At 55.9% G+C, this 23,022-nt stretch overlaps 9 protein-coding genes across 9 annotated transcripts; 7 read left to right on the plus strand and 2 right to left on the minus strand.

The window, feature by feature from the left end:
* Positions 1-383: 383 nt before the first annotated feature.
* QC761_300235 (uncharacterized protein) lies at positions 384-1,436 on the plus strand (the record flags this gene model as incomplete). Its single annotated transcript, XM_062877181.1, has 1 exon — positions 384-1,436. One exon carries the CDS (start codon positions 384-386, stop codon positions 1,434-1,436), a length of 1,053 nt encoding a protein of 350 aa, XP_062732900.1.
* Positions 1,437-1,684: 248 nt separating this feature from the next.
* QC761_300240 (uncharacterized protein) lies at positions 1,685-3,832 on the plus strand. The gene is made up of 6 exons (XM_062877182.1): positions 1,685-1,966; positions 2,023-2,576; positions 2,632-2,902; positions 2,970-3,252; positions 3,310-3,556; positions 3,615-3,832. The coding sequence occupies exons 1-6, from the start codon at positions 1,751-1,753 to the stop codon at positions 3,751-3,753; spliced, it is 1,710 nt and encodes a 569-aa protein (XP_062732901.1). The 5' UTR covers positions 1,685-1,750; the 3' UTR covers positions 3,754-3,832.
* Positions 3,833-4,134: 302 nt separating this feature from the next.
* Positions 4,135-7,590, minus strand: SWI6 (transcriptional regulator swi6). Its single transcript, XM_062877183.1, has 3 exons — positions 6,974-7,590; positions 5,264-6,914; positions 4,135-5,209 (listed from the first exon to the last, which is right to left on the minus strand). The coding sequence occupies exons 1-3, from the start codon at positions 7,274-7,276 to the stop codon at positions 4,542-4,544; spliced, it is 2,622 nt and encodes an 873-aa protein (XP_062732902.1). The 5' UTR covers positions 7,277-7,590; the 3' UTR covers positions 4,135-4,541.
* A 374-nt stretch (positions 7,591-7,964) lies between these two features.
* Positions 7,965-9,083, plus strand: QC761_300260 (uncharacterized protein; the record flags this gene model as incomplete). Its single annotated transcript, XM_062877184.1, has 1 exon — positions 7,965-9,083. One exon carries the CDS (start codon positions 7,965-7,967, stop codon positions 9,081-9,083), a length of 1,119 nt encoding a protein of 372 aa, XP_062732903.1.
* Positions 9,084-9,090: 7 nt separating this feature from the next.
* Positions 9,091-9,730, minus strand: ats1 (Peroxygenase 1; the record flags this gene model as incomplete). The annotated part of the gene is made up of 2 exons (XM_062877185.1): positions 9,091-9,602; positions 9,682-9,730. The coding sequence occupies 2 exons, from the start codon at positions 9,728-9,730 to the stop codon at positions 9,091-9,093; spliced, it is 561 nt and encodes a 186-aa protein (XP_062732904.1).
* A 492-nt stretch (positions 9,731-10,222) lies between these two features.
* QC761_300280 (uncharacterized protein) lies at positions 10,223-12,287 on the plus strand (the record flags this gene model as incomplete). Its single annotated transcript, XM_062877186.1, has 2 exons — positions 10,223-11,790; positions 11,855-12,287. The coding sequence occupies 2 exons, from the start codon at positions 10,223-10,225 to the stop codon at positions 12,285-12,287; spliced, it is 2,001 nt and encodes a 666-aa protein (XP_062732905.1).
* Positions 12,288-14,660: 2,373 nt separating this feature from the next.
* Positions 14,661-15,934, plus strand: QC761_300290 (uncharacterized protein; the record flags this gene model as incomplete). The annotated part of the gene is made up of 3 exons (XM_062877187.1): positions 14,661-14,861; positions 14,937-15,159; positions 15,228-15,934. 3 exons carry the CDS (start codon positions 14,661-14,663, stop codon positions 15,932-15,934), a joined length of 1,131 nt encoding a protein of 376 aa, XP_062732906.1.
* A 388-nt stretch (positions 15,935-16,322) lies between these two features.
* Positions 16,323-17,672, plus strand: QC761_300300 (uncharacterized protein; the record flags this gene model as incomplete). Its single annotated transcript, XM_062877188.1, has 3 exons — positions 16,323-16,659; positions 16,731-17,316; positions 17,384-17,672. The coding sequence occupies 3 exons, from the start codon at positions 16,323-16,325 to the stop codon at positions 17,670-17,672; spliced, it is 1,212 nt and encodes a 403-aa protein (XP_062732907.1).
* A 512-nt stretch (positions 17,673-18,184) lies between these two features.
* SMY2 (kinesin-like protein) lies at positions 18,185-23,005 on the plus strand (the record flags this gene model as incomplete). Its single annotated transcript, XM_062877189.1, has 3 exons — positions 18,185-18,294; positions 18,366-22,318; positions 22,380-23,005. 3 exons carry the CDS (start codon positions 18,185-18,187, stop codon positions 22,697-22,699), a joined length of 4,383 nt encoding a protein of 1,460 aa, XP_062732908.1. The 3' UTR covers positions 22,700-23,005.
* Positions 23,006-23,022: the final 17 nt, after the last annotated feature.

The following is a 23,022-nucleotide window of genomic DNA, read 5'->3' on the forward strand; positions in this document are numbered from 1 at the left end:
AAAGTGCCTATTGCCTTGGCAGCAGCTCTAGTTCAACGCCCACTAAACCCTTCCCAAGAAGACGTACCGAAGACTACCCCCTCACCGTGGGATTCACTGCACGTTTCCCGCTTCTTCTGCAGTTCTGGAAGCGGTTTCGGCACGTCTGCCATGCCAAAGCCGAGCCCGCACCATCTTACTCTAGGCTAGGGAGGTGGGACGTTGGTTTGCATTTTCTGGGGAGGGGTTACAGCGGACCCTCCCCCCAGCCCCTGTCAACAGCCTCACGGATGGTACTGATGATGCCTTCAACTTGGGGTATATAACAGCGTTGCGGCTTACACCTGGCTTCCAGATAGCTCATCCTCACTCTCACCCTCTCGGCCACAGCAGAAGGAGGAGAAATGAAGCTGTCACGATTTCTCTTCGCCCTCCTCCCCCTTTCCGCCGCCGCCGGGAGAGGAAGTTTCCGTGGCCTCTCCCACATCGCCACAGAAATTTTCTCCTTCCCCCCCACCAACCCGATCTTCATCGAGAACATCCTCGTCCTCCCTGACGCCCGCCTCCTCCTCACCTCCTTTGTCCACTTCGGCCCAGACACCAACTCACCGCTCCACATCCTCAACCCTGTCACCTCCTCCGTCTCGGTGGTGACCACCCTCCCCAACTCCACCTCCCAGACCGGCATCGCCAAGTTATCCGGCGCAAACCGCTACGCCGTCACCGCTGGAATCCTCGGGGACAACTTTGAGTTTTTGAACAACACGGTCAACGTGTACGTCGTGTCGCTGGGGTGGAAGGCGTCGAGCGCGACGGTGGTGGATACAATCCCCGTTCCCGGGGTCATTAGTGCGAACGGGCTCGTGGCGGTGGGGAACGTCGTTCTCAGCGCCGACTCCCGGGGCGGGAGGATCTTGAGGGTCGACACCGTCACCCGGACGAGCAGCGTCGCTTTTGCGGACCCGTTGCTGTTTGGGGACCCGGCAAACGTGAGCGGGTCTCTGGGGATCACGGGGGTGAACGGGCTGTTTCTCAAGCGGCACGGCGGGCAGAGATGGGTGTATTTCACCAATAGTGCGAGGGGGGTTTACGGACGGTTCAAGGTCAACAGTTTGGGCCATAAAGTCGGGAGTGTGGAGGTGTTGATGACGGCGACGAGCGATGATCCTGTTGGGTTTACGAACTCGCTGGATGATTTGGTGGTGGATGGGGATGCGGATGGTTATATTGCCTGGCAGGATCGGTCGTTGCTCAAGGTGAAGCGATACAACAACGGGACCACTTCGCAGACGGTTGTTCTCGGGTCTGGGGGTGTTGCAACTGGAAATACGGGCATCACATTGAGAACACCCACGTCCGTTGCCCTGGGCCTTGACGGGGGTCACATTTATGTTGGAACAGGAGGTGCTGTAGCCGGAAATCTGACCGGAGGACAGGTGGTCAAGGTTACGATCTAATTATGAAGATTTGGAAATTCACAGATAGCTGCCAGGTACATGGTGTTTATGGGAAATGGATGATAAGACGGCTGAAAATGACATCCTTTAGACAAGTGAGAGTGGCATGACCCGGTTCCCGGCGTGCGGAGTAGCTTCATGGAGGAAAAAAAACCCCAATTGGTCACCACTCAAGCTTGCCGCCAAGAATGCGGGCAAGCTCACGCTGGGGAAATGGATTCATTTACCCGGCATTTGACGACCGTGGAAGCTCTGATTTCGCCGTCGGTATACACATCCGATCTCCGAGATGTGCAGTGTCGGAATGAGGGGGAATGGCATCCAATTGCGGTGCGTTCAGCTGCTTATTACGACATGAAACGTCTCGAGTCGTGGGCCCAACACTCTTTTGTTGTCAAGATTTTTTTTTTTTTTTCGAAATGGCTGGTGAGGAGAGATGTACCTTTGACTATCTCAAGATGCTGTCAACATTCTTCATTACAGTAGCCCTGGGGTTAGGAATCACATATCTCATCCTCAACTATCCACGTGTGAGTTTCAGCACCTGTTCCGCTTGCACATGGTTTCATCCTGCTAACTCAACTAGTTGAAACAAAACTATCACCTCTCCCGCCACCGCTCCTCACTCCCTCCTTCACCACCAACCCTCAAAACAGGCATCTCCAAACCCTGGCTCTGGTTCCGAGAACTCCACCAACAATACGGCGACGTAGTCTACCTCCAACTCGGCCCCACGCCCACCATCCTTCTAGGTTCAGCTCAAGCAGCATGGGACCTCCTCGAGCGCAAAGGGAGCATCTACTCCAGCCGCCCACGGTTCATCATGGGCCAGGAGCTGCTCTCCAACAACTTGCGAGGGCTGATGGCTGGGTACAATGATTTCTGGAGAAGATGGAGGAAGCTGCTTCATAGCGGGTTCATGGCGAGACAGTCAGAAAAGTACAGGTGGATTCAGAGCCTGGAGAGCAAAGTCTTGATGAAAGAGCTGCTCGACAAACCTGAAGGATTTAGGGAGTGGATGGAGCGGTATGCGGCCAGTGTGGTTGTCATGGTGACGTACGGGAGGAGGGTGACGGACGTGAGGAAGGACGAGGTGGTTGAGATGAACAGGTTGGCGATGGAGAGGTTGACTTTGGTGAAGTAATTTTCCCCTATCCCACCTACGAACAGGTTCAGTTAGCTGATCGCATGACAGTATTCCAGGTAAATATGCAGTCGAGCGTTATCCTGCTCTGAAGTACGTCCCCGCCGTTCTTGCCCCTTGGAAGAGAATGGTGTTGGAACAAAGGGAAAAGGACGTTCAGATGTACACCTCGTTGATGAACGATGTCAAGTCTCGAATGACCGAGGGAAGATTGCCGGACTGTTTCGCCAAGCACTTATTGGATGAACAAAAAGGACTGGGAATGACCGACCTGGAGGTGGCGTATACGGCAGGAACACCTTTTGGAGCTGGCGTGGAGACGGTATGTTGTTACCTCTGAACCAGCCCCCTTTTTCCCCTTAGGACTAACCAAACAAAACAAACAACAGTCCGCAGGATCCTTGGCGTCATTCATGCTTGCTTGTGTCAAATTCGGGCATTCTTTCATCCCAAAAGCCCAAGCTGAGCTCGATGATGTTGTTGGCCGAGACAGAATGCCCACGTTTGACGACCTGCCGAATCTCCCCTATATCAACGCCATCGTTTCCGAAACCCTCCGTTGGAGACCCATCGCTGTTTTGGGTGGCACCCCACACGCCACCACAGCAGATGATTGGTACAAGGGGATGTACATCCCGAAGGGGAGCACCATCATCGCGCCTTTGTGGAGTAGTACGTATCCCTTCTCTGCTGAAGTCTTTCAAACAGAGCTCATACTAACAATAACAGTCCACCTCAATGAAAAGGACTTCCCTGATCCCCACACTTTTCTCCCAGAGCGTTTCTTGGACAAGGAGAGGATAGCAGCCTACCCCGGCACAACCGGCCACAGCGCGTTTGGGTGGGGTAGGAGAATTTGTCCGGGGATGCACCTCGGCCAGGCCTCCGTCAGTATCAACATTGCAAGGATACTGTGGGGGTTTGATGTGAAGCCTGCGAAGGATGAAAAGACCGGCAAAGAGATCGACGTTGACATGTGAGTGTTCCCTTACCCCCATCAGAGGTCTGCAAGAAAGGAACTGATGAGTGAAAAGATTTGCCTTTTCGGACGGGTTCAACTCTAGCCCGTTGCCGTTTCCCTGCGAGATCAGGCCCCGGTCGAGTAAGCATGTTGAGGGTATTGAGCGGGAGTATAGGGAGGCTCATTCCAAGCTCGAGATGTATGAAATGTGAAGTTTGATAGGTACCTTGGCTCAAATGAAAAATAGCCGTCTGTGAAGAAGGCATCAAGTCAGATCCAACAAACATCTGTTTCATCTGTACACCACCCCCTCCTCAGGCCTCTTAACATCCTCCGGCGCCGTTGTAAAGGCACACTTGCCTAAACCCCCCACTCATAGCACATTCTCAGGAAGCGCATGACACACAGCACTGATTGGCTTGCAACGAGTGCAACCGGTCGACTCAGATACCCGTAAAGTCTTGCGAACGTTGGGGTGCATGTACGGCTGAACTCGTGTTGAACCAGAAACGTTGTCAGCGAGTCGTCGGCTTGCTGTTGCTGCACTGACAGCGCGCGAAGCGCCGATGAAAAGATCATTCAGGCAAAACCTAGCCTCGATGCATCAAATTTTGGGTACGGCAGCATGCATATGGGTAGGTACATGTATCATGTTCAATACTTGGTAAATATATAACGGCCAAACATCTGATTCCCTCGGTTCCCCAAAGCTTCTATCGAATATCAACTTTGCAAGCCAAAGGCGCCATGCTTGGTGTGTGTGGTATAGTGAATGGTGGTAAGAAGTGTGGTATAATGATAGAGAAAGAGACTCGACCTGAATAACAGGCCGTTCGACAAGACCAACCGAAAGAACACAGAATAATTGTCCATAGGGACAGTCATCCAAGACTCCGATGACAGTATGTGTGACAATGGACAAGGCCAAGTATCCTCCCTCAACGCCAATCCTAATGCAAGCAAGAGAACACCACTTCCCAATAACAACGTGTAGAAATATTCAAGCAACGACACCCTCAACCCCGCCAAGAAATCTCCTGACTCTTCCAAGTTCAAGCTCGCCCTTCTCCGACTCGACGGCTTTCGTCAAAGTTTCGAGCAGCCGGTCGACTTCTGCCTCTGGCCGGCGTGTGCAGAGTGAGACAAGTTTTCGGTACTGCAGCTCTCGCTGCTTGCTCCGCGCTTTCAGTCTACCAACCATGTGTCGTGTCTGCTCCCCTCTGGCGTGAACCGCCCTGATTCTGGCACGCAACACGGCGGCACTAGGGAGACGAGCAGCGGGATGTGGCTTGTCCGCGTCGGCGGCGAGGTGGCCGTCCACTCCGGTGTCGTCGGCTGCTTGCTGCTTTGCTTCGGTGAGAACCGCCCTGAGTTCGGCGGCCCAGTCCTGCTCAGGCCCAAGATTGTCGACGGAGACACGGTGTTGCTGTACGAGTTGGCGAAGTCCCATTTCCTCCTCCTCACAGGCCAGCGCAAGGTTGGAGGCTTTTTGACGGGCGAGCTGCTGGGCAGTAAGCTTCTCTTGAAGAGCTTCTAGGTTGCGGCGAGCCTCGCCAACCTGGGCCGAGGTTGTGCGCAAAGATCCGTGAAGCGCGTCGATAGCGTCTTGCTTCTTCTTGAGTTCGCCCTGGAACTGAGAGGTTGACTCGTTGATAAGATGAGAGATGGCTGAGGTTCGAGTCAGTAAAGATGTCGCATGACGAGGCAAGGAAATGAACCCACAGTTGACAACCTCATCGCTATTCTCCCTGCTCTTCTGTCTCGACCCCTGAGGAGCGTTTCTCTCCCCGGTCTCGCCACTGGCAGAGTGTCCATCTGCCAGCCCAATGCCAAAATCCAAGGGACGTAAACCGGCGGTATTGGCGATTTCAGGGTCTGCGCCAACCTCGATGAGTTGTGAGATGATGCTTCGGTTGCCCACACGTGCTGCCACGTTCAGGGCCGTGTCACCTCGGTTGTCTTGTGCGTTGACAATCTCTCCCATGAACCGACCAATGTTCATTCTTGACGAGGCAAGCCCGTTGCTTCCATAAGTCTGGCTCTGACTGCTTGGATTGCTCCCTTGGCGGACCACCCACTCAAGTAAGCTCTCAAGATAGTACCGGGTGCATACATTCCTACCCTGTACCGCACTGACGAGGGCAATGTGATGCAGCACCGTCCTGCCTTTGTCATCTCTCACATCCAGGGTACCGCCCAGGATGTCCAGAAGATCTGGGAAGCACCCGTGTTCCATGGAATTGGTGGCATTACAAGCCCTCATCAGGGCCGTTTCTCCGGATGCGTTCACACGGAATGGACTAGATCCCGCCTCCACGAGGGCTCTCAAGAGCGGCATCCGGGCAAGAGTGGCAGCCCAGATGAGGGCTGTGTTGCTCTGAGCATCAATGGGACCGTCAAGTTCTTGCGGGATCATGTTGCGGAGGATGTTCTTTTGGTTTTCGTCAGGGCCGGCCGTGTTGAGGAACAGCTGCATCAGCATGCTGCGTTTCGCCTCGGCCTCGGGAGCTGTTTCGTATGGCAGCGGACGCAGCGGACCAGGAGCATACTCCGGCTCGTTCCGGGAATAGATGAACGACTCGTTCGGCTCGGTGGGTGACCCGGGAAAGTTCTCGGCGTAGGGGTTCATACTTGGATATGTCGGGGTGAGCCCTCCAAAGCTGTGAGCGGGTGTGAGAATTCTTTGCCTCTTGCGCGCAGGCTCGACCGTCTCGTTGACCACCGGCTGTGTCTCTTGAGAACCAAAGGCGGATTCGGGGGCCCCATAGTTGGACACAAAACTGTGCTGGGAGTTTGGTGGGAAGTCACCAGCATCTTGCATGGACGGCTGGCGTTGGAAGCTGGGAGCGCGAGACGGAGGGTTGCGATTTCTGGGAGCGGGCGACTCGAACCTGGCTTTGCTAATAGCATTGATAGCATGAGATGCGGTCGACGAAATGCTCTTGAAGAATGTGCCACCCTGTTGAACACCACCTCCGCGGCTCTCCTGAGAGCTTGCGTTGTACAGACGCTTCCGCTGGGCAGCCATGGCCTGTTCTTTTGTTGGCGTGTCGACATCGGGGGCGCTTCCTCCATCTTGGCCCCGCTTGTGGGTGAGAAGTGCATGGAGCACCTCGTGGACGCCATACTGACGGCAAACCTCGAGGCCGCGTTCAAAAGGGATCCATGTGCCCTGGTATTTCCCGTAGCCACCCTGAACCTTTTCATGCTCGCCCGTCTGGATCTCCTTTTCCAAGATTTTTGTCCGGCGTCCCTTTTCCACCCCTGCCACCTTTAGGATCTGTGTCGCATTGAGCCAGCCATCACTCTGGCGGCGCATGACGGTGATGCCATTGGCTTCGGTTTCGTAGACACCAACACCCGAGTAGAGAGCCTGGAAAGAGTTAGTAGCTGTCCACACACCAGAAAGGGAGTTCAGGAACCAAGACTAACCGAGTATATGGGCATAACATGCTCAGCGGGCTGTGGTGCTGGGTCGGTGTACTGGCGATAGGAAGACTGCAAGTTGAGAGTCTGGGAGGAAGGTTGGCTCATGGAGAAGGGCTGCTGGGAAGAGGGCTGGGGGTACTGGTGAGACTGCTGCGAGGCGGTCATCTGTTGTGACAATTGCATAGTGGCAGCAGTCTGGGGAGGTGGAGGGGTGGGAGTGGGTATCAGAGCGGTGGAGGCGGGCCCAGAGAAGGACGGGCGATGGGAGGTGGCAGCGACAGAGGTTGCGACGGTTGCCGAGGCCATTCAGCAGGCCATCCGGGGAAGAATACGATACGGTAAAGATATTATGTATGTATGGGGGGTGATTAAGGATATGCTTAATTGTGATGTCGTGGTGGTTGTCGTCGATATTCTCGAGAGAGGGGGGGAAGGGCAGTGGGAGGAGGGCAGAGGGAGGAGAGAAAACGGCCGTCTGTTGCGAGCGGTGGTGGGCCGTCGAGGAGAGGTCGTACAATATAGCGACAGACCAAGCAGTTGGTTCAAGTAGTTGAAGCAGAGTATGGAGCAAAGTATGGAGCAAAGATACGGATAGAGTTCCTAACCATTAAGACGTGTGATTTTCGTGTTCTTTCGCGCCTTGTCCTGCTGCGCGCCCTCTGTTCTCGTCGCGTGCCCTTCAATTACTCGGAAGCGAGGTGGGGCCACGTCTTGGCGCCGCACACTTCACGCGCCAGCCGCACAGACCATCCTCTTTTTTTCTTTTCTTTCTTTATCCTTTAACCTTGCAGGTTGTGTTTTTCTTGCTTTTTTTTTTAACCGTGCACCCGTTGAGCCTCGATTCCAGGTGGTCCAAGCTCCCACTGGAGACCATCATTCTTTTCGACGGCACCTCTTCCCAACTCTTCTCCTATGCACAGCAGTGGAAGCACCCACTGCCTGCTTCATCAGCCAGCCATGGCACGGGAGCCTGGGTGATTTGATTCTCCGCAACATGTCCCGACCACTTCAATTACCCCCTCCAACGACCACTCTTGGCCTCTATCGACAGCTCCTCCGCGAATCGTCATACCTGCCTTCGCTGGCCCGTCCACATGTCGATCACCAGATCAAGGACCGCTTCCGTCGATATCAGAAGGGCCACGTTGACAATGACCGCCTTCGAAAGAAGCTCAAGGATGCCCATCATGAGCTCCGAGTCTTGCGCGCTGCCAATGCCGGAGATATGAACCGGATGCAAAAGATTCTGCTCAAAGCTTTTGGCCGCACTGGCAGTCGACGTCGGGACCTCTTTAGCAATCTGGTACGACGCCCGCCCCCAGCTACCACCGAGGAACTGGAAGCACAAGTGAGCGGTACCCGAGCGTGGAGCTTTGATAGGGACCCAGACTGGCTGGATGGGTGGGATACCGAGGCCCTTCTTGCATTTGCCAAGGTCCAGGCAAAAACAAGTCTTCCATCCTCTCCCAGAGGGCCCCTGCTTCCCAAGCACGCCGTCTCGCCAGACAAGGATATCCCAAAGGAGAATGTGTACGGCAATCCGTTCCCGGAAAAGGTGGCGAGAACGAAGGTCAGGAAGCTATATGCCAGCCTGGCCGACCGAGTACTTCCTCCGTTGCCGGAATCCGAATGGGACAGGCTTGCTCTGGTGGCCGAAGGGAGATTTGAAGAGGCCGGATGGTATGTACCCTCTCGGAGGTCTGCCACGAAGAGTTTGGCAGGAGATGCCGACGCGCAAGCAGGCGAGTGGAAATGGCAGCTCTACGCTACGAGGCCGGTTGGCCTGGTTGATGTTGCACAAAATAAGAAGCAAAGGTTGCTCAGCGGGGCTTTGGATGAGAACACGCCACACGGGAACACCCAGCCAGTGGACCGTCACATATACACAGCCAAATTCTGGAAACGTCTCGTCAAGTCGATATGGCTCCTCACTGCAAAGGGGACGCGGGACCCAGAAAGGGGTGGCTATCGTGTCACTTGGGCGAGGGCACCTTTCCAGGCTCCAATAGCAACAACCTCTGGGATGGAATTTTTTGAGTCCCTGCCAGTCGACGCATCGCTCAGCAACAAAACCAAGGGCCCAAAAAAGAGGGGACGGAAATCGGCACGATAAGGCTCTCTTAGTCCAAAAGTGCTGCCAACTTATTCAACCCCTCGCCGTCAACACGCATGCCAACCCACTCGCTCATCATTTTGGCGCCAATGCTTTCGTAGAACTTGATGGAGGGTTCGTTCCACTTGAGCACACTCCACTCCAGCCGCCCTCCCTTTGAGGCCACGACTTCCTTGGCCAACTCGACTAGCAGTCTCTTGCCGTACCCCTTTTTGCGCTCGCTCTGCTTGACGTAGAGATCTTCGAGGTAGATTCCGGGGCGGGCGCGCCAGGTGCTATAGTTGTAGAAATACAGCGCGATACCAGCGGGGATGCCTTGGGGGCTCAGGAGGATCAGGCAGCGGGCTGGCTTGTTTGAGGATGTCGACTCGGTTTCGTCGGCAGCAGGAACGGTAGATGTGGACGAGGAGGGGGCAAAGGCGATGGTACATAGTAGTTTTTCCTCGGTGGCTTCGACGCTGCTGAGCTCGTGTTCATAGTCGGCGAGTTCACGGATCAGCTCGAGGATGGCGGGAACATCTGTGTTGTGCCAGTCAATACCAAGCTTGTGTGACGGTGTATTCCGGGTTGGAACAGCTGCAATCAGTGGGAAACATACCCTCGCGTCTAGCGTGACGAACAATTGGATCTGGAGACATATTGTACATACGCTGAGCTTCTGTGTCTTGTGGAAGACCATCGAGTCAATAATGCCCCGCACTATAACAAGTTCTGTGGTGGGGTCAATTGGATAATCGATTAGGTACCACCCACCCAAGGGCGCGCCTATCCATTGACAGTGTTGACCGCGTGTACCTGGGGATGTGGGGATCTGATCTGAGCTGATCTGATCACCAGTTCATCCTCAGCATGTGTGTAAACTACTGGGTCGTCTCTTGACATGGCTTGTGCGATTTTGTGTTCTGCTTACTCCAATCAACGACCCCGCCATCCGTTTCCGATCACTCACCGCACGCTGCAGAGTGTGTCTGTTCGGGCACACAGCACACCACACCGGGGAATTCCGTTTCCCTTTAACATCCTCCCCATGAGCTTTGCTTTTACCACTCTGACATAATCGCCCTCTGTACTGTACTGAAGCATTCTTACCACCCATCAGTCAAGGCATACTCATCTGATCTTGGCCAATCACCAGCAAAATGAGTGCATCTCACACCCCCACCGCCGAACCAACCGTCACCTTTGCCTCGGGCCGTGACACGGTCAACGACCCCCCCGACGTCCGCATCCTCCACTACAACGATGTCTACCACCTCGACTCCTCCTCGGCCGAACCCGCCGGAGGCGTCTCCCGCTTCATGACAGTAGTAAAAGAATACCGCTCCCCGCCCCAGCCCAACAACAACCTCCCCGACCTTGTCCCCTTGTTCTCGGGGGACGTCTTCAACCCCTCCCTTGAATCCTCCATCACCAAAGGCTCCCACATGGTCCCCATCCTGAACAACATCGGCACCCTCGCCACCTGCGTGGGAAACCACGACCTAGATTTTGGGGTCAGGCAGTTTCGCTATCTATCTTCCAAGTGCCGCTTCCCCTGGCTCCTCGCCAACGTCCTTGATCCTGCGTTGGGCGAAGGGGTCCCACTGGGTAACGCGAAGAAGACCCACATGATCACCACGTCAAACGGGATCAAGATTGGGCTGATCGGTCTCGGGGAAAGGGAGTGGTTGGACACGATCAACTCCCTTCCGCCTGATATCGTTTACCGGTCGGCCAGTGAGGTGGCGCAGGAGCTGGTGCCGGAGCTGAAGGAGCAAGGCGCTGACGTGATTATCGCGCTCACTCATCAAAGAGAGCCAAACGACAACAAGCTTGCGAGGAATCTGGGAGGGGGCATGATTGATCTTATTCTGGGCGGGCACGACCACTTTTATGCGCATAGTTACATCAACGGGACCCATGTGCTGAGATCAGGGGCGGATTTTAAACAGCTGAGTTATATCGAGCTGAGGCGGAATCAGGACCTGGAAGGGACGACCAAGAAGTGGGACGTGGATATTGTTCGGAGGGACATTGTACGAGCGATCAAGAAGGATCAGGAGACGGAGAAGCTGGTCGAGGGCTTGACGGCGAAGCTTAAGAAGAGTCTGGAGAAGCCGATTGGGTGGACGGCGGAGCCGTTGGATGCGCGGTTTACGACTGTGAGGACGAGAGAGTCGAACATTGGGAATTGGGTTTGTGATATCATGAGGGGGCATTACGGGGCGGACTGTGCGCTGATGGCGGCGGGGACGATAAGGGGGGATCAAATCTACGCGCCGGGCCCGGTTAGGGTGAAGGATGTGACGGATTGTTTCCCGTTTGAGGATCCGGTGGTGGTGATCAAGGCGGCGGGGAGGAATATCTGGGACGCGCTGGAGAACGGGGTGAGTTTGTACCCGGCGCTGGAGGGGAGGTTTCCGCAGGTGTCGAATATCAAGTTTAGGTTTGACCCTTCGCTGCCGGTGGGGGAGAGGGTGTTGTGGGTGGAGATTGGCGGTCAGCCGCTGGATAAGGAGAGGGTCTATGTCATGGCTACTAGAGGGTATATGGCCAGAGGAAAGGATGGGTACAAAGCCTTGCTGATCCAATCCGAGGGTGGTGATTGCGAGGAGGTTGTTTCGGAAGAGAACGGCATCTTGATCTCAGCGATGCTGAGGCAGTATTTTATGGCGCTGACCGTCATGAACAAGTGGGCCAGATGGGGTCCATCATTGGCAAGACATTGGTTTGTTTCCCCCTTTACTCAGACGCGCAGAGCCCGTCAGAAAACTAACAGGACATCAAAATAGGGACAAGGTGGTACAGGAGACTTCCTCCAGCTGTCCCACTTTGCCAGCGTCACCAACCGAGACCCGCCAGCCAGGAGACAGGAGAAAACACGGCGACACCACCAACAACTCGCACAAGGGATGGGACTATTTCACACCTGCCAAACTCCGAGAAAGGAGATCAAGCGTCAGCCCCTTGGTTGGTCACGCAGAAGACGACTCGTCCGACGAAGAGTCACCGGATGAGGACGTACACCGGACCGAAGTCAGAGACACTGACAGGGAGCTGAGGGTGATGCGCAAGTTCTTTAGGAAGTGGTGCCGTATTGCGGGTGTTGATGATGGCAAGGACTGCGTGGAGGGGCTCAAGGACAGCGAGGGTGAGGTTAGCTGGACACGGGCGATTAAACCCAAGCTCGAGGGGAGGATTGTGATGGTCGCTTCTCAAGCTTAGAGTTGCACTTCAAAATTCGCTCAAACACTGGGCTTTTGGATACCCTGTCGGAGAGACCATAGAAAAAAAACGCGAGGATCTGCGAAACAATGGGCATGTTGCTTTGTCTTGTTTGGTACGTATGCACGTAGGTGGATGTGTATCATGAGCTGCATGTGCTTTGACATTCCGTGCTTCACGTATCAAATTAGCCTTGTCAGGGCCATCGACTGAGGGGTAAGTTATCGAGGGTGTGCTATAGTCTTTGCACATGACAGCTTGGCAGTTGATGCAGACGTTTTTTGGGGGAGGGGGGTAGACGATCCAGCTCAGTTGATGGTAAAATTCTTCCTCATAATTGAGGTGTCAGTGACTTGATAATACAATATGGGCCAATCTTGCACCTTGCCCGGCCCAAACCGATGAACAGACGGGATCTCGGCCTGGCTTTACCCCCGCGTTTTCCTTTCCAAGTTGCAGGTGGACCACCTCAATGACCCCGCCGGCCCCCCCCTGAATCCCACGTGCATTTTGACGCCCAGACACCGAGCTGAACCAGCCCCCGGCGGCGTTCGAGCGTGGATCCTTTGGGCAGCATGGCCCGGATATTCCGATCTACTAATGGAAAGATATTGACAGGCAAGTTGGACTTGATATGTATTGCAATAACAAACCCAAAAGGATGTGATGAACTTCGAAGCGAGGACGTTGCCGAATCCGAGCTTCTTGAGTTCTTGGTCTATCCCGTTTTCTTTCTTTTTTTCTTTCCTTTTTTTTTGGTTGTTTTTGGCCCTCTCGGGCTGCAAGTGTGTGCCGCATCGCGCTAGTTCCCGTCAAATACACGCCACGCATATTGCTTCCATATCAGTTTCCAGAGCATTGGCAACAGGTTGCCCAGGGAATTGTCCACCAGGTGGTCCATACATATACAACTGCCTGTACTGCCTGTGTGAGCCAATTAGTTTCACACCCTCGATCCTTATCTCCCTGATGAGGTTTGGTGTCTGCTCATAGTCTTGAGCCCGGGCGGCCATGTTATCTATCTATTGTCCGTTAGCGGGAATGGAGCCTGCCTGGCGTAGGTGGAGCCGCAGTAACGCTGGAGATGGTTGAGGATGCCGTGGATTCTCGGAGAAGAAACTCCTCTTTCCGCCTCTCTCTCCGTCTCTAGTCTTCTTCTCCACGATCCGCATGGAGCCGTGGAATCTGTCAAAATCGTTCAAAAGATTTAAGAAAGCGGGGCCTCTCGGGTCAGGAAAAAGAAAGCGTGATCAATCGATTGTGAGTGACGAGACGCGCCATGACGGGCAAGGCCGTGCGTATCTTTTCTGAATGATATCCAAGAAACGCTAGCTTACGAGTTCATAGCCGGTGTTAGGTAGCGAGTTGTAAGCTGCAGCGATAGGCTCATCAATGTCCCGGTACTCGAAGGGGAAGCTGGCTTGGGTGTATGTTTGAGATTGACAGCCACGGATGGGTTCAGGGGTACCGTTAGCCACCGTGACATTTTCTACGCAGTGTGAGGGTACCAGCCGCCTGGTGAGGTGAGGCATTTGGGAGGGTCCCCGGTTTTCTTCACTCCCGGAGCGCCCTCGAGCATTGGCAATCGGCGGGTCTGTCGCATCCTGAGAGATGAAGAAGCCGATGCTGGGCCCTTAGCTCTACAGCCAGCAACAGAGGCTCCCGCAGTTGGGGGGCAAAGCGAAGCCGGGGATCACCCTGTTGTTATCCCAACGTCTCTCAACAAGCGAGAGAACGACCGACACAAAACTGGTTAGCTCACCTGGCTGCAGCATTCGGGGCGATTTTCAAGCTGGTCGTCGACTGGCGAAGGGGGGCCAAGCCGTCGTGTCGAAGGTGACATCGGTTGGCATCCCGCTAGTGTTGGTGATTTTTTTCTCCGTTACCTTTTCTGGAGGATCTGACTGTCACGTCGATAAATGGTGAAAAGCACAAGGGGGCGGTGGGGGGAATTAGTGTGAGGAAGATTGTCTGTGTGCCCGCATGAGTGCAACGCCCAGCGAACGAGTGCCAAATATGGACGCGGTATATATGAGGGCCAGCCTTCTCCGGAATCCTTTACCAAACGGTTCCTCTCCTCTGGGCTTTCTGGTTCCCGTTTCCTTCTTTTGATATTCCTTTATTCAGCCTTGTAGGCGACAATCACCTGCAGCCACAGGCCGTCCCGTCTTGTCCCGGTTTTCTGTCCTTCACATCCCCATCGACTTTGTACATACATAGGTACATCAACACCAACCGGGCAGGGAGATCACCGGCGCGAATCTCGCATTCTTCTCGACCGCAAGGTCGGGGAAAGAAAGAGGTCCACGCTAAAGAAACTGGATTCGGGGATTACTACGATTGGGGCAGGCAAGGGACGACAAGCCAGGCGCCATGAGACTACCACCACCCGAGGTCAGAGCCAGCTGGCCTCCAGCCAATTATGAGAATCCTGAGACGAGAGGTCCGGCTCTTCTGATCATTCAGCTCATCATGCTTCCAATCGCCCTCATCGTTCTACTCCTCCGTTTCTACGTCCGTATCAGCATCATGGGCAAGGTCGAATCCGACGATTGGTTCATGGTGGCCGCCGCTGTATGTTTTATATGCCCCTATTCTCGGAGTAGCTTTGGCAGGATGTGACCATTTTCTGACCTGACTGATACCTAGCTGTGCGGAACGGGAGTAACAGTGTGCGTCATTCTGGCGTCCTCCCTGTACGGCTGGAGCCTTCATATCTGGGATCTCAAGTATGAGACCATCGTATCCAACCGCAAGGTGTCCATGGCCGTGCAGGCTCTATTTGTCTTCGCGACCAGCTTTGCCAAGGTGTCTATCCTGATCAGCTACCTCCGTCTTGCGCCCCTAGGGTCGTGGTTCCGAAAGCTCACTCGTGCGTTGTTCTCTTGCCGTTCTGGTAGTACGTTGGTCGTTGATATGGTGCTGACATGACCACAACAGAGGGCACTATTGCGTTTGTCGCCCTGTTCAACTCGGCATTCATCGTCGTCCTCTTCACCCAATGCCGGCCAACATCTTCCTACTGGAACATCATCTTCAGCAAGTCAGACTGCATCCCCGAGGGCCCGCCGCTCATAACCCAGGCGTCCCTGACCGTGTTGTCCGATTTCTTGGTCTGGATTTTGCCACTGCCGACCTTGTACAAGGCCCGTCTCCCGCTCTCGCAACGCATCGCGCTCATCGTCCTATTCTCGTTCGGGGGCGTGGTTGTCATTGGGGCCATTTTGCGACTGTACTGGATCTGGCATGTGGTGGAAAGGACATACGACGTGACTTGGGAGGGGTTTCACCTCTGGATCTGGACGGCCGTCGAGGTGCATTTGGGAGTTATTTGCGGTTGCGTGCCATGGTTGAAGTCGCTGGTCAAGTTCTGGAAGAACGGGGGCTCGACGGCGGCGGGATATTCCCACAACCGAGCCGGGAGTAGGAGTCTGGGCAAGATGACTGCGGGCAGCAAAGGGGGGAAGCTGAACGGGGAAGAGGAGGGTGCCGATTTCAGGTGTGATCGGGGGGCTGTGTTTCGGATGGTGAGCGTCAATGGCAAGAAGCTGGACGGCGATGCGTACATGGACCTGGACAGCTACGACGGCAGCAGTACCGCGAAGCTGGACGTTGAGGCAGAGCAAGGCCCAGCTGCCCGGAAGTAGATTGGCAGAACGATGCCTAACCACCTGTTGTAATTAATACCGACAGCGTCAATGTATCCATCCTTGTTATTTTCTTGTTTTTTTTTTGGTTTTTGTTCACAGACACTACCCCAGATTGCCGGCGCGGCAGTTGAGGCAGCGGAGAAGTGGAGGCTCAAACGGCGCACTCGCTAAAAGAGACCGAAAAGGAAGTGACCGAAGAGGAGGGGCGTCAACCCTGCCGACCCTGCCGTTGAGCCGTAGCCGGGTTTCATTGCCGATGGAGCTGTGTTGCATCGCTCACTGAGAAATCGATACCCGACCTTCTGGATGAGGCCGAGTTTGCGGGCGCAATAGAAGCAGAGTCTGTTCACTGTAACTGTGTCATCTCACCTCCAAAAATCAGCACATGTCAGCCATCATGGTGAGCTACGACCACACAAGCTATCCGTGCGTCAGGATACATACCCCGCTTTCTCGGCGGGGAACTGGGCCTGGCCTCATCATTGTCTCTGGCGACGACTATGAGGTGCACGACGACCGCGTTAGCCAAACACTGGATCCGCACCCGACCAAGAAATGGGCAGAAGAGGGATATGCGGTGGCCGAGGTGGGGGTAGGTCTGGTCCAGAGGGAGCAACACGATCGCGTCGACAGAGTGCTTGAGCTCAAGAACCAGCTCACCGAGGCTGTTGATAAACTGAGGGCGACGCCAGAATGTCAGGGCGAAGAAATTGGCTTGATTGGTAGGTCATGGCCAAGCGGTCACAGAGAGGCTCATTTGTCGTCTGGAACAAGACTGACTATGGCATCGTAGCATTTCACCACGAGCACATCTCCAGGCATCTCCTCGATGCTGTCAAGGAATTTCCTCAGATCAAGGCAGTCATCTTTTATGGCTGGTCACCAAGCGAAGCATCGCACGTCCCGGTTCTTGCCCACCTGGCTGGGAACACTCGTCCCAGCAGTCATGTTCCGGGGGTGACCATCTACACCTACCCGTCTGCCAAAGACCACCACTTTGCTCTGCCAACTCATGCATCATTTTTGGCGAGCGCCGTCTCCGTCTCCCACACTCGCTGCTTGTCATTTCTCAAGCCCAAAACGAAGGGCCCATACTTTGACCTGGAAGCTATATGGGACGAACACACGCGGTTCGAGTTTGAAGACCGCAGTGTGGAGGAAACAATGAAGACTATGGTGGATGAGCCCTATGTGAACCATGTGCCCACCTTGACGGGTGGCATCGGGCGAGCAGCCCTGACGAGGTTTTACCGGGACCACTTCATCTTCAGCAACCCCGACGACGCCAAACTCGAGCTGGTGAGCCGCACCGTGGGCATTGACCGGGTGGTGGACGAGTTTCTGTTTCAGTGCACTCACACCAGAACCATTGACTGGCTGTAAGTTGAATAGTGGCCGAAGCAAGACAAGCATAAGGTGAAAAGAGGCTGACGATGAGACCGAAAGGATCCCTGGAATTCCCCCTACCGGGAGGAAGCTGAGTGTGCCCATGACCAGCATTGTCAACATTCGCGGCGATAAGCTCTACCACGAACACATTGGTTGGGACCAGGGAACGGTTCTTCGACAGCTCGGGCTGCTCCCAGAATATCTGCCATTCCCAGGGACCCAGTTGGAGTACCGTGTGCCGGTGGCAGGGATAGAGACGTCGAGCAAGATGGTAGACGAGAACTCGTGTGCTTCGAATGAGATGTTGGACTATCAGGTGAGGGAGGTGAGGGAGGTGGGGGAGTAATTGTCGGTAACAAACACGTCATTGTTGTCTGCACGTACGAGAAGAAAGAAAAATGAACAAAACGAACAGCCCAAAATGCATTGTTGAAACGCGCACAGTGCTAGGCAGTGCGCGTAGGAGCGCCATGTAGGGCAAATGGCTGGAGTCTAAACTGTGCCGTTCCACAGTTTTGTATGGCAGAGGTCACGGGTCTGGTCACGGGCTCAGGCCAAAGTGGGCCTAGCTCGGCATTCTAAGTTTCCACGACCACTCGAAACTTTGCAAAATCGGGAAAGCTTTCGACTCGACTTGATTCGATCTCCGCTGTCACCAACTTCTGACGACCGCACACATTACACCCTCTCTCGCTCCCCACCTGCAGCATTGCCACTGATAGCTCCAGCAACTACGATTATTTTATTCTGTAGCCTCCTTGTCGACTCTCGACTCTCGACTCTCGATCACCAACCCTGTCAATCCCTCAAACAACCACCACCCCTTGGCCATCCAGTTCTCCGACGACATCAGACATCATGCCTACAGGCCTGTCTTCCAGCTTCGCCTCTGCCGCCGCCGGCCAAACCCGAGATTCCAGAGGAAACGGACGAGTCGACGCGGGACGTACTGGCGGGAGCGGTGAATGGTAAGATGATCAGAATACATACATGCTACGTGACATCACCCTCGTGCCTCGAGGCTAATATGGGGTGCCAGGCCGCGCTCGAATGGGACTAGGACTTTCCGCCGACCCTCCACCACTCCCTTCAACCAAAACCCCTCGTCCAACCCCGCCGATCTCATGCAGTCTTCCGTTTCCGACACGCCTTCTTCGTATCCAAACAGCCAGCCAGGCTTTGGGGAGGGGGCCGCGAAATACACCAGGGAGGAGCTGCTCGACATCTTCAATAGTATTGAACCCGCCAAGATGGATGTCTCCAGTATTTTGGAGCCGAATTGGAACCCGGGCCATTTGAACGGTAGCCATCCCTCTGCTCGTCCATGGGGCAAAAGTGGCGACTCGGGCCATGCCCCACAGGATCCCAGCGTGTGTTGGGACGCAGATGGCAGTGTCAAGCCCATCGGTTTAGAGGACATGACCGAGGAGGAGCGCCTCATGTTTTCGACTGATGTGAACTCGACCATGAAGCCACCTCAGCCGAAACAGCCCCAAGAGGGGAGCACCCCTCAAGGCGGGGGCATCAACGGTCGCAAGACGTCTGTGAGCGCCTCGAATTACCCTCTCGCCTCCCCGTCGACCTCCCGCCCTGTGACCAGGCGTAGGGAGACGGCTGACACGAACCCGTTTCCATCTGCGTCTGTGGCCTCGCCGACAGCCTCTCGCTTCTCCCGGGATGAGTGGTTTCCCCGTCGCAACACGGCCGAGGTCAAAGAGATGACGGATGAGCCAGAAGAAGACCACAATTTACGCGAGGCTCCGGCCAAGAATCAACCTTTTGCACTGCGTGCCAACACTGGCGGTCCAACTGGCTTTGGCAGTGCTAGTTCTCTCTGGGGCCCAGGCACGCCCACCTCGAGTTCTGGAATCGGTGGTGGGGCATTTGGCAACTTTGCCATTCCCACGCCCACCACTGCCGAGAAGCGCTTCCCATCTTCGGGCGGGAGTCGTCTTGCGCACCTGATCCCGAAGGACTCGACTGAGAGCGCAGCGCCCAAAGCAAGTGATGCCGCCAGTTGGCGTCCTCGCCAGCGGACTGATACAGACCCGTTTACTAACCGGGACGATGGTGCATCTGGCAGTGCAGCTTTGGGCGGGGCTCAGGATAACAGTCCGCCTCTGGCCTCGGCCCAGCCGCTGCGCGGCAACAGTGTTTTCGACACCCCTGTGAAGGGAAGCGCCGGCGACTTTGGCATGGCCAATCTGCGTCTTGGTGACCGCGGCGATGGACATGGCCCAAACAGTCCCTCGGACACGAACCCTTTCCGCAGCCCCACTGCGGTGGACGGCCGCGAGGAGCAGCAAGACGACCATCACGACCGTCAGCACCACGATGTTCTCCGCAACAACCAGCCTGGCCCAGCCCCTGACAACCATTCTGGCTACAGCACGCTTCCTCGTTCTTTCGGGGCTACTGGCCCCTTTGACGGCAGCGATCGGAGCCAGACCTCTAGTGTCGGTGCCAAGGGCTTCCCCGCTGTGAACCATCTGGGCGGTTGGCCTTCTGCACCCTCTGTTGGCACTCCCGATCGTGATCGATCTTTTAACCCGTTCGGACCTGGCATTTTCGGGCCCATTACCGATCTCCCGTCCCCTGGCCTGGGCGGTCTCAACAGCGTCTTCGGCGTGCCCACTACCTCGAGACTTGCCCGTGGAAAGCTCGAGTCTCTTTTCCCGACGGCCATGCAGGCTCAAATCCACCCTCACGACCAAGACGGGCTCGCTGATTCTATCCCTGATCTTCGTCAAGCCAATCCTCTGGGTGCTATTGGCCGTGGTGCCATTGGTTTGCCCCGTGAAGCCACTAGTCCTGTCCGGGGCAACCGGGCTGCCTTTGAGGATATGTATTCGACTCCTGACCAGACCCGTTCTCCTTTCTCCGCCCCCGATCAAGACCAGCAGGGTCTCACGAGCACCGCCCCGGGCCAGTCATTCCCCACAACCGGCGGTCCTTCCTTCGTCTCTGGCCAGGCTGGAGGAGACCCGGGCTCGGTCAGAACCATGGTCATGCCGGACAGGATGCGCTGGGTTTATCTCGATCCCCAGCAAGTAGTTCAAGGGCCCTTCAGTGGTCTCGAGATGAATGACTGGTACAAGGCGAACTTCTTCACGCCTGACCTTCGGGTCAAACGGCTGGAGGACCGTGACTTTGAGCCTCTTGGTCAGCTTATCCGGCGCATCGGAAACTCCCGGGAGCCTTTCCTCGTGCCGCAAATGGGTATCCCTCATGGCCCTGCTCCTCCCGCTGGGGGCTACGGTCCTGGAGTGTCTGATCCTGTCCCGCCTCTTCAGAACGCCTTCCCTTCCTTCGGCCGCACCCTTACCGCTGCTCAGCAGAATGACCTTGAACGCCGTAAGCAGGAGGAACAAATGTATCATGCCAGAGCGCGAGAGCTGGCTCAGTTTTCCCGCCATCCCCTCCAAACCTCTGTGCCCAGCACGCTCCAGCACCACTCCAGCATCCACAGCCTGCAGAGTCAGCCCAGCTTTGGCAGCATGACGTCTCCCATCACCATGCCTCCTCAGCCTCCCATTGGTCCCATTGTTCCGGGCGCCCCTTTTTTTGATTCGGGTGCTGGCATCGCCCCCGGTCCTGCGCAGCCCCCCATTGGACCTTCTGCCGACCTTTTTCCTGCGGATCTGAACCTCAGTGAGCGCCAGATGCTCGCCAACATGCAGGCCACCGGGTCACTGCCGGCCGCTTTCCCCTCGCAGTCAGGGGGTGCCAATGCTGCCGATGGTGGCCTCCAGAGCCAACTGCCTCGTGTCGACCAGCTTCAGCAAGACTCCGAGGGCTTCAAGGACAGGCTCCTCCAGTTTCAAGATCTCCGCTCTGAGCGTGATGCTGAAGAGGCGGCCGCGACTGCCACTGCCCAGGCCCGCAAGGTCATCGACGAGGTTGTCAAGCAAGAAGAGCCAGCGCCGGCTGATTCTGCCCCCGCTCCCATTTCAGCTCCCGTGCCCGCTCCTGCTGCTCCCGAGACTCTGGTCGCAGCCCCCGAGCCCGCTGTCGCCAGGAAGGCTGCTGCCCCAGCCCAGTCTGAACTATCTCTGACCGAGAAGGTGCGTAAGACGCAGGCCGATAACGCCAAGTCGGCGCAGAAGCCTTCTGCTTCTGGCCTTCCCATGCCCTTCCCCCCCCCGCAAAACGCCCCTCTGCCTGCTCCCACGGCGCAGCGTCCTGCTTCCAACCTCCCTAGTCAGTATGGCGACCGGTCCGCCTCTGGAACACCTGACACGTCTTCTGAGGGTGCCCCTCTTGCCCCTCCCCCTACCGCTCCCTGGGCTCCTCAGCCTGGTGCTGAGGCTCACAAGGGCCCAAGTCTGAAGGAAATTCAAGAGGCCGAGGCCAAGAAGGCTGCCAAGAAGGAGGAGGCCGCAGCCGCCGCTAGACGCGCGGCACTCGAGCAAGAGACGGCAGCTCTTCTGGCGCGTGAGAAGGCGGCTGCTGCTGCCAGTATCGGTCTTCCTGCCACTAGTACCTGGGGTACCGGCTCGCCAGTCAGCGCGGCCAGTGGCAGCCCCTGGAAGCAGCCCACGGTCGTCAAGACTCCCGTGTCTGCCAGCACTCCCTCCAAGAAGACTCTGGCCGACATTCAGCGTGAGGAGGAGCTGCGCAAGCAGAAGGCCAAGGAGGCTGATCGCCAGGCCAGCGCTGCTGCCGGTGCCGCTCTTGGCAAGCGTTATGCCGATCTTGCCAGCAAGACGTCGTCGCCCGCTGGTATTGCGCCCGCTGGCCCCGCAACACAAGCCATGACTGGAGGGGGATGGTCTACTGTGGGGGCTGGCGGCAAGGTCAAGGTTCCTACGGGTCCTGCTGCTCAGAACCGGTCTGCTAGCACCACCGGCATCAAGCCCTCGGCCACGCCGGTTGCGCCCAAGGCCACACCCAAGCCTGCCCAGACATCGCTCAAAGATGCCAGAAACCTTGCCCTTGACGAGTTCAAGAACTGGGTCCGCCGTGAGCTGACGCGTGGTGCTATCAAGGAGGGTAAGTCTTGACTTCTTGTGTCTTTTCTGATGTTCACGTTGCTAATTGAATGCGTGTGTAGCCGACGGCCTCACTAATACTTTGTTGGAAATGCCGCTTGATCAGCCCGATATTATCTCAGACGTTGTGTACAGTTGCGAGTACACTCTGAACGGCAAGGACTTTGCCATGGAGTTTGTGCGCCGCAAGAAGCTGGCGGACAAGGGCATCATCGAAAAGGACTCGACGGCGGCGTCGATGCCCAGCGATGCCAAGATGGTCAGCAACAACGGCTGGAGCGAAGTGGCCAAGAAGGGCAGCAGCAGTGCGCAGGCTGCAAAGGAGGAGGCGGCGGTGCCTGGCTTCCGTGTGGTCCCCAGCAAGAAGAAGGGCAAGAAATAGGATCCTCTCGCCGCTGACCCCGCTGACCGTGTCGACGTTGGAGCCGAGAACTACTTCAAGGCGCTGCAGTTCAAAGGAGGAATGAAGTAACAGACGGAGGGAAGGGGGGGCGGGGGGCATGATGGGTTACATGCAGTCCGTTTTTGGTGCATCTCTTGTTGACAGCGTAGCCAGTTGGCATGGCAAGCCCTGAGCGAGTATTACATGTAGCAGTAACTGTGTTGAGTATGTAGTGCTGGCCTCGACACCAAAAATATGGAGCGAGGAATAATTATTCCGAATGTACGTTGGTTCGCCATCTGCGTGATTTTGTCATGGCTGTT

The sequence above is a fragment of the Podospora bellae-mahoneyi genome, chromosome 3 (assembly GCF_035222275.1).
Source record: "Podospora bellae-mahoneyi strain CBS 112042 chromosome 3, whole genome shotgun sequence".
In the NCBI taxonomy this organism is placed as follows: Eukaryota; Fungi; Ascomycota; class Sordariomycetes; order Sordariales; family Podosporaceae; genus Podospora; species Podospora bellae-mahoneyi.